Source organism: Lipotes vexillifer, unplaced genomic scaffold, assembly GCF_000442215.2.
Source record: "Lipotes vexillifer unplaced genomic scaffold, Lipotes_vexillifer_v1.1 scaffold702, whole genome shotgun sequence".
In the NCBI taxonomy this organism is placed as follows: Eukaryota; Metazoa; Chordata; class Mammalia; order Artiodactyla; family Lipotidae; genus Lipotes; species Lipotes vexillifer.
The window spans coordinates 532788-541997 of NW_006786634.1; the positions used below are offsets into that span (position 1 = coordinate 532788).

The 9210-nt window shown below is 45.8% G+C and overlaps 1 protein-coding gene across 2 annotated transcripts in view; it reads right to left on the reverse strand.

The window, feature by feature from the left end:
- The window catches only part of TYMS (thymidylate synthetase), an 11541-nt gene that overhangs the window by 650 nt on the left and 1681 nt on the right, over nucleotides 1-9210 (reverse strand). The window contains exons 2-6 of one of the 2 annotated variants that reach the window (XM_007459056.1): nucleotides 8815-8888; nucleotides 6239-6413; nucleotides 3881-3982; nucleotides 2975-3150; nucleotides 2148-2219 (exon numbers count right to left, since the gene is read on the reverse strand). In XM_007459056.1, the coding sequence (XP_007459118.1) occupies nucleotides 2148-2219; nucleotides 2975-3150; nucleotides 3881-3982; nucleotides 6239-6413; nucleotides 8815-8888 (599 nt within the window). The remainder of the gene's footprint in view (nucleotides 1-2147; nucleotides 2220-2974; nucleotides 3151-3880; nucleotides 3983-6238; nucleotides 6414-8814; nucleotides 8889-9210) is intronic. The other variant, XM_007459057.1, reaches the window with a different exon arrangement.

Below are 9210 nucleotides of genomic sequence, written 5' to 3' on the forward strand. Positions count from 1 at the left end.
GCTCTTGGTAAATTTGTTAAAGACAGGGCCTAGTCTTTTACTTTAATAAAAAGTAGCTACAGAATGGTTACTTGAGTCCCTTGAACCCTAGCCAACTGTCTCTGGCAGAAAGGGCAAAGAAGATGACACGTGTTGACAACTAACAGAAAGGGATGTAAGCCAGGACTCCTGGGATGCACAGACAGTAGCAATGAGGACATGGACACAGGTCACAACCACATAGTATTCCGTCCAGCATGACTGGAGCAGACTGCCAGAGAGGAGCGTCTGGATGAGCCCTGGGTCACCCTCTAATCACAGAAGCCAAGCTCCTCAAAGACTTGCCAAACCCAGACCTAATCCAGAAGGGGCTAAAGGTTTTTGAATTTTTTTCCTTGAGGTTCATTAAGCACACTCATTTTTATTGCCATCTTAAATCATCCTTTGTTGGAAATACATAAGACATGACACCATAAGACGCCTAGAAGAGAACATAGGTAAAATATTCTGACATAAATTGTATCAATGTTCTTAGGTCAGTCTCCCAAAGCAATGGAAATAAAAACAAACAAATGGGACCTAAACTAACTACAAGCTTTTGCATAGCAAAGGAAACCATAAACAAAACCAAAAGACATTTCTCCACAGAAGAAACACAGATAGCCAATAGGCACATGAAAAGATGCTCAACATCACTGATTACAGAAAATGCAAGTCAAAACTACAATGAAGTACTACCTCACAGCAGCGAGAATGGCCGTCACTAAAAAGTCTACAAATAACAAGTGCTGGAGAGGGTGTGGAGAAAAGGGACCCTCCCACACTGTTGGTGGGAATGTAAGCTGGTGCAGCCACTGTGCAAAATATGGAGGTTCCTCAGAAAATGGAAAATAATATTACCATATAATCCAGCAATCCCACTCCTGGGCATATATCCAGACAAAACTGTAATTCAAGGATACATGCACCTCTATGTTCACAGCAGCACTATTCACAATAGCCAAGACATGGAAACAAGCTAAATGTCGATGGACAGAAGAATGGATAAAGATGACGTGGTACATGTATACAGTGGAATACTACTCAGCCATAAAAAAATGAAATAATGCCACTTGAAGCAACATGGATGCAACTGGAGATTATCATACTAAGTGAAGTCAGAAAGGGAAAGGCAAATACCATGAGATATCACTCATGTGAAATCCAAAATATGACAGAAATGAACCTATCTATGAAACAGAAACACGAACATAGAGAATAGACTGGTGGTTGCCAAGGTGGGGAAGGGGTGGGAGTTCAGGATTAGCAGATGCAAACTAGTATATATAAATGGATAAACAAGGTCCTACTGTATAGTACAGAGAACTATATTCAATATCCTGTGAAACCATAATAGAAAAGAATATGAAAAAAATGTATATACATGTATAACTGAGTCTGCTGTACAACAGTAATTAATACAACACTGTAAATCAACTATACTTCAATTAAAAAAACAACAACAAAAAACATCCAAAAAACAAATCCTTTGTTGGCTGCTGAAACTTATGGAAGTGAACACAGACTTTTCAAAGTTCAGACCTAAATACTGTATGTTAGCATAAAACTAAGGGAAAATATTTGCATTTAAATACTCTTCCAGGCTTCCCTGGTGGCCCAGTGGTTGAGTCTGCCTGCCGAGGCAGGGGACACGGGTTTGTGCCCCGGTCCGGGAGGGTCCCACATGCCGCGGAGCAGCTGGACCCGTGCGCTACGGCCGCTGAGCCTGCGCGTCTGGAGCCTGTGCTCTGCCACGGGAGAGGCCACAACAGTGAGAGGCCCGCGTACCGCAAAAAAAATAAATAAAATAAACACTCTTCCAAGTAAAAGAATGAATTAAAATGCCACCTCTGGAAAGGTCCTAAACCTTCTGGTCCAAAGATGGCTCCTCCTCTCTGGAACTGGTACTTAATACCTCACAGCACGTGTCATGTAAAGTGTCTGTGGCCATTGAGGCCTGTCTGCCTTGTCCCTGGCCTGCCCACCACCACCCACAAACCTGGAAGCAGGTCCTCTTATCTCTGTCAGAGCACTGAGGAGAACACTCATTACAGGAGGGATGTTTTCCATATCAACCTTTTATCAAGAGAAGGTACCAAACCCCAAAGTATGACAGATACATTTCTTACCTGAATTTTCAGCGGCTCAATGTGATTCAGGTAAATGTGTGCATCTCCCAAAGTGTGTACAAAGTCACCTGGCTAAACCCCATGGGAGAAAGCAGAACAGTAAATGCTTTAGTTTGAATTCCTTTAAAACACATCATGTAAAAACCCATGATACAGAGTATGCAGACATCCCAAAGCTTTTCACAAGGAATTTAACCAGCGTCAATTTTGAGAAAAGTTGATTCATCAAAGTTATAATAAATAACCTATACGATTCCGTTAGTTTATACAGAGCAAAAGGACGGGAAAGCTCCAAGGAGGTTACAGAGTAAGCCAGTTAGTTCCTCATTTACATCTATCACATTTAAAGACTAATCGGAGATGAAATTCTCTGCAATTAGTTCTTCCACGTTACAGGATCTAAGAGCTCAGTGCTTGGGATTTCCCTGATGGCACAGTGGTTAAGAATCTGCCTGCCAGTGCAGGGGACACAGGTTTGAACCCTGGTCTGGGAAGATCCCACATGCTGCAGAACAACTAAGCCCATGTGCCACAACTACTGAGCCTGCGCTCTAGAGCCCGCGAGCCACAACTGCTGAGCCCATGTGCCACAACTACTGAAGCCCGTGTGCCTAGAGCCCACGCTCCGCCAAAGAGGACCCACCGCAATGAGAAGCCCACGCACCGCAACAAAGAGTAGCCCCCGCTCGCCGCAACTAGAGAAAGCCCGCGTGCAGCAACGAAGACCCAATGCAGCCAAAAATAAATTAATTTAAAAAAAAATCATTAAAAATAAGAGCTCAGTGCTTTAGGCTGGCAATAGCCGTTCCTCCCCGAGAGGAGCTCACCTTCAGGCCCGTGATGTGTGCGATCATGTAGGTGAGCAGGGCGTAGCTGGCGATGTTGAAGGGCACACCCAGGCCCATGTCTCCTGACCTCTGGTACAGCTGGCAGGACAGCTCACCGTTCACCACGTAAAACTGGCAAAGGGCGTGGCACGGAGGTAGGGCCATGAGAGGGAGATCTGAGGAGCCGGCAGAGAAGAGTCAGGAGGGGCAGTGGTTTTAAAGAACATAGCTCTAGGCAAAGCGAAACAGAACCAACTCATACAGTGGAGATGGTGAGAAAGAGCCACTAGGCCAGCGACCCCCATGACCCTCACAGACCATTCCAACCCCAGGGATGGTATAAGGTCGACGACAGAGACCTGTCCATCATGAGACTTCTGTGGATGCACACTGACAACTGAAGCCATGCTCTTCCATCCGAGTTGAAATGAATTACTTGTGCTACCACCATGGCACCAAACCACAAGTATAGGATGAATGAATTCATTTGCAGGGGCCACAGGATATTGGCCACTCAGGCACACCCTCCCGTATTCAAAATCTCTATCATAAATGCAAATATTCCACTCTGGGTATTTAGTACACCTTGGTAGAGTTTAGTTTTACAACATAATTGTTTAAAATGTTCATAATACTGAGGGAGAGGTGATCTGAAATTCCATCTGCCCCAATTTAAAATGTTAAAATTTTCATGTGTATTTTTATAGGCAATTTAAAGCCCATAAAATACAAATTTCATCTGGGCCCAACCTCACCCTCTGAAGGTGAAAATGGGACCACGTGCGACATGGCCAGGGTCACAGGGGCAGCCGGGCAGCCTGGAGCAGTTCCCAGGACCACCTCCCGCCCGCTGCCTCTGCAGGAGGTACAGTTAAGACATGGCAGGGTGACTGGGATGCAATCAACCTTTTGGATTCCAAGCACACAGGATGATTCTTCTGTCATCAGGGTTGGTTTTGATTGTGTCAATCACTTTTTGCAGTTGATCTACTCCTTGATCTGAATAGTCTGCAGAATTGGCAAAAAGAGAGAACACCTCACACGTGAATCACAGCATCCCATGACAGGGTCTCAGAGGTCACTGACCACACTGTCCTCCCACGGCCTCCCCTGGCCCACAGTTACACGATAGCCAATGAACAACACAAATGTCTTATATTTCGTTGGGTTATATTGAGTCTTGGCTCCTAGGTCTGTCCTCTGGAACCATAACAATGTCTATTTCTTACCTACTTAAGAGTCCTTTAAATACTTGGCCGTGGTGCCCCTCCTCCCCCTTCTCCTATTGCTAACCTTCTTCAGCCTCAACAATCTGTTTCTTCCAGTGGTCCCCACAGGACATAGTCTCTATACCATCACCCAATCTTGGCATGCTCCACTGCCAGGCACAGGGCTGGATCTTCACTAATTTACCCTACAATACACGGTCCAACTAATGAGGATGAGAATTCCTTTTTGTCATCTAGACGCTATCCTTCCAACACTCCCACCTAAAATTACAATTTAACAGCCAAATACCTACTGACTGTAAATATCAGGAAGCCTCTAATTATTATACCACCTTATACTTTTGTCCCATTTCTGGTCTCTGGACTTTTAAGTCCCTGCCTCCTTCTGAAATGAACTGGAAGATGTGCAGAGCTTCACACGCCTCTGGTTAAACTTCCACTTATTGGAGTAAGACTATGCTCAAGTCCAGTAGTTCTAAATTTGGGGAAGAAAGTCCTATCACCATCATAGTTCCAGAAAAGTAACATCAAAGATTTAAAAAAAGATGAACTGTGAAGGAACAGTTCTGTATCTTGATTGTGGTGGTGGTTACATAAATCTACAGGTGCTAAAATTGCACACAAATTTATAAAGCTGGAGAAATCTGGTAAGTGCTGTGGGTTTTACAAATGTTAATTTATGTGAGAGGTTACACTTTTTTGGGCAATTTCCTGTGAACCTATAATTATTTCAGGGTAAAAATTAAAAACAAAACAAAACAAAAACTCTTGTACTGAAATCCAACAGCTAAGCGTTCATACAACTCTAAACTAAGGCCATAATTTCATCAGGTCCCTCAAGGAAGAATAAATAATTGAACACAAGACAGGATTTAAGGCACAATTAAGCCAGGGGTGTAGCCTCACATCCTGAGGATGTCCTAGGACGGAGGCTACATTCTAACAACAGAAAGACCATTCACCTGCAGAGAAATTGTTTGGCCCACAGAGCATTTTTTTTGGTGTGTGGCAAAATTTATATAACATTAAGTTGACCATTTTAACCATTTTAAAGTGTGCAGTCGGTGGCGTTAAGTACATTCCCAATGTTGTGCAACCATCACCACTATCCATTCTAAATATGCTTCATTTTCCTAAACTGAAATTCTGTACCCATTAAACAACTCCCCATCCACTTTTGGTCTCTGTGAATTTGCCTATTTCAGGTTGGCATGGCATTTTGAACTTACCAAAGTTGCCACCATTCCAAAGACTTAGGCTTTTATTGAAAAACCCAGCATCAGGCCCAAATCCCTCCAGCTGGCTAGAGCTGAGGTGTGACTGTCCCCTTTAGATGGCACAGGCTTTCCAGGTAACTGGTTTTTGCCCAGCCAGCAAACTGTTACTTCCTGTGTGTATGCACATGCGTGGCGTGCACACACGCACATGCGCGTGCGCACATACACACACACACCCGCCCCGAGGTAGGCATTTGCTTTTGCAACTCCTGACCTAGGGATGGGGGGACAGGAGGGGGTCAAAGGACCTGGACTGGATTCTGTGACACTCAGCAAGTGGAGCCACCAAGTGACAGAGGAGGGTGGGCGTCCAGGGGTGAGATGTTTCACCTTCCTCCATCCCACCAGGACGGGGAAGAGAGGGTGACCAGAGACCAGTCCCCAGCACCACTACAGTGTGCTGGGCAGCTCAGTCTTTAAAAGGGGAGATCAAGGCCGCCACAGGGCAATCCCTGGGACTCTTGTCCCCCAGATGAACTTCCAACGCTACACCCAACACGCTGACCAACCACCAACCGGGTCACTATCTGCTGATGAACAAGGTATGGAAGGTGCTAAGACCCAGCAAGTGCTAACCACCCTGCTATGATCTGATCTGATCCTCCACCTGAATCTGAAGCACCCCTCACAAGGTCCAAGTTATACATCCACTTCCCCATCACCGGCTTCCTATCCCCCAGGCTTCACTTGCAACAACGGAACAAACTCAGGCTGTGAGAGGCACTCAGGAAATCTGAGGCCCCACTCCATCTCCTCACCTGAATCCATATCTTTGTATTCGGCCCCAAAATGCCTCCACTGAAAGCCATAAACTGGGCCTAAATCCCCTTCTGCTCTGGTGGAGAATCCCAGGCTGTCCAAGAAGTCTCGGGACCCATTGGCAGCCCAGATTTTCACTCCCTTGGAAGACAGCTCCTTAGCGTTTGTGGATCCCTGGAAGAGATGGGAGAGAGCAGCATTCAGTGAATTCTGTGCCATCAGAGTCGATCCCCCAAAAGCCTCCCCGCAAGTGGGCCTGTGCTGACAGACAGGGGACAGCACCTGACACATCCCATCATTAAGCAGGCTGGTCCCAGTCCAAACTTTCTGGAGGCCCCCAGGATGGTCCAATCCTTCTTTGCAATCACGATCTCAAATCTTTTTTCCTATTCCCCTCAACTAAAATTCGAAACACCTCCAAGTCCTTTAATTACTTCCATCTCTTCTAACAGTTTTGTGTTTCTTAACTAAATGTGTTCTGTGTCTAAGTGTGATGTCCCAGGATGAATCTAATGCCTCATGTGCAATCTGTTTGGTGTATCTTAGACCTGGTATATCAGATATTTCCACTGATTGGCCTAATCAGTCTTAGCTTTTCTGGCAAGTACGTCAGTCATACATCTTACAAGTGCCATTATCAAGTCATGTTTACCCCCAACCTATACTTGCAAAGTTAAGGTGTGGGTTTTGGGGGGTTTTTTTTTTTTTTTTTTTGGTGCCAAGTACAAGCTTTATTTTCCTCTTATATATTTTACCTCATTAGATTTGGCCCATGTCATCCTAACCTGTATCCTGATGGTGCATCCAGGTCAAGGACAGACCCCACTGGCCTCTGGGTATGATACGCTGTAAAGTTCCAAGCAAGGCTATGAGGCCACACACGCCTGGGCCCCATGCCTCTCCTCCTCCCTTCTCTGACAAGCTTCCTGACCCCTCTAGCCTCACCATCTGCACCCAAAAAAGAGCACAGCAGTAGTAACCACCACCCATATTACTGTGAGTAGAAAATACAAGCAAAACGCTTGGCACTCAACCCAATATTAACTATTGCACAGACCACACAGCTCCATATTGCCCAAAGATCCCAGCTGAAGTGCAGGTAAACTCTGCTGTATTTTTTTTTTTTTTGCACCGCACAGCACGTGGAACTTCCTCGACCAGGGGTCAAACCCGTGCCCCCTGCAGTGGAAGCATGGAGTCTTAACCACTGGACAGCCAGGGAAATCCCTAACTCCTGTATTTTTGAGTCACCCATGGAGTGATGATCAGAGGTGAGTCTGATGTGTCCCTGACAAGGATTTATTAGAATCCTGCACTCAAGCTTTAAGATAAAACAAGCGAATACATTTTATTTCTGAGCATCTCAGTTCCTCCCTTTCTGTCACTGAGTTTGTACTCATTTTTTTCACTTCCAACAACTCATTTCTTGACCTTTCGCATGTGGCTTCAAAAGTCTCCCTTCCCATCTATTCAGACTTGGCTCTAGCTGCTTTACAAACGTCCTCTTCTGAGATTTGCACTGATGTATTTGGAAGTAGAAGCTCGCTGTCAGTTGAGATAGGCCAATGCAGAAGAAAATACCCCGAGAATACAGAACTAAGGGAGACTGGATTGAATCCAAATCTAAACCTTTTCTAAAAGGTGTTAAGAGGTCTTGGGCCTGCTTTGGCCCAAGACAATACAAGACATGTAAGTGCCCTGTAGAAGGGATCCCAACCTCTAGCCCAGCCCAGAACAGAGCCCATTTCCTCAGGTACCCTGTGACCAGCACTGGCCAGAATATCACTGGTCTGAACCAGGAGATGGAGCAAGGGGAAGCCCAGGTGTGGCTGCTGCCCATCATCACGGCACTCTAGCTTGTTACTCAAGAGACCCTTCCAGCTTATCCCAACACGAGAGCACAGTTGGGATCTATACTCAGTGATCACTCCACGTTGAGTGCCTACTGTGTGGCAGGCTGTGTCTCAGGGGATGCAACAGTGGACAAGAGAAATTCTCTGCCCTCATGGAGCTTCTAATACTTTTCTAAATTTAAAAAAAAATTTTATTTATTTTTAAATATATTTTCATTTAAAAAAATTTTTATTTATTTGATTGTCTGCCTTCATCCTTGAAGGGGGTAAAGGGGGAGGGCAGACCTTATACATAAGGTATTTCTCTGTAGAGAAAACAAAGGAGGGGTGGGAGGAGAGGGTGGGGAGGTAATCACAGTTTTAGATTCGAGGCAGGGAAAGCTCACTGAGCAGAGACTTGAGGGTGAGGGAGCGAGCGAGTCATGCTACATGGAGCAGAAGGTTCCAGGGAGCAGGACCAGCGGGTGCCTGGGCCCTAGGTGGGAATGTCCTGGTGTGCTCGAAGATTAGCAAGGAGGCCAGGATGGGAGGGGCAGGGTGAGTGGGACTCTGGCGGAGGCCAGAGCTGAGACAGGATGGTAAGGACTTTGGCTCCTACTGAGTGAAATGGGAGCCACTAAGGGCTTTAGGCCGAGGAGTGACATGGTGTGACTTTTAAAAGGATCTAGCTGATGCTGTACTGAGAACAGATTATTGATTTCCAATAGCAGCAATTTCTTTACCTTGATAAACCACAGCAACTCCTCCAAAACACCCTTCCAGAAAACACGTTTGGTTGTCAGCAGAGGAAATTCATCTGGAAAACAAAGTTTATCGTATACTTTCAAGATGGGAAAACAGAACATGCCATCCAACTTTCTCTGTAAAAGCAAACTGCTCCAGGACATAAGGCCCTGGAGTGACCACAGAGCAGCTGGAAAACTGCAACCTCTGCCACGTGGGCACCCCTATCAGAGTGGAGCTCCCAAGGTTGCAGCCCCAAGTCAGTGACACAATTCAGACCGAGACCACCCTCCTGTGCCCCTTGACCACCAGACACAGGAATTCCACACAGTGATTAGGGGCAGGGAACAGGCAGGGATGCCCGTGTGCACAGGGAAAGAGCTACCCACCCCCCA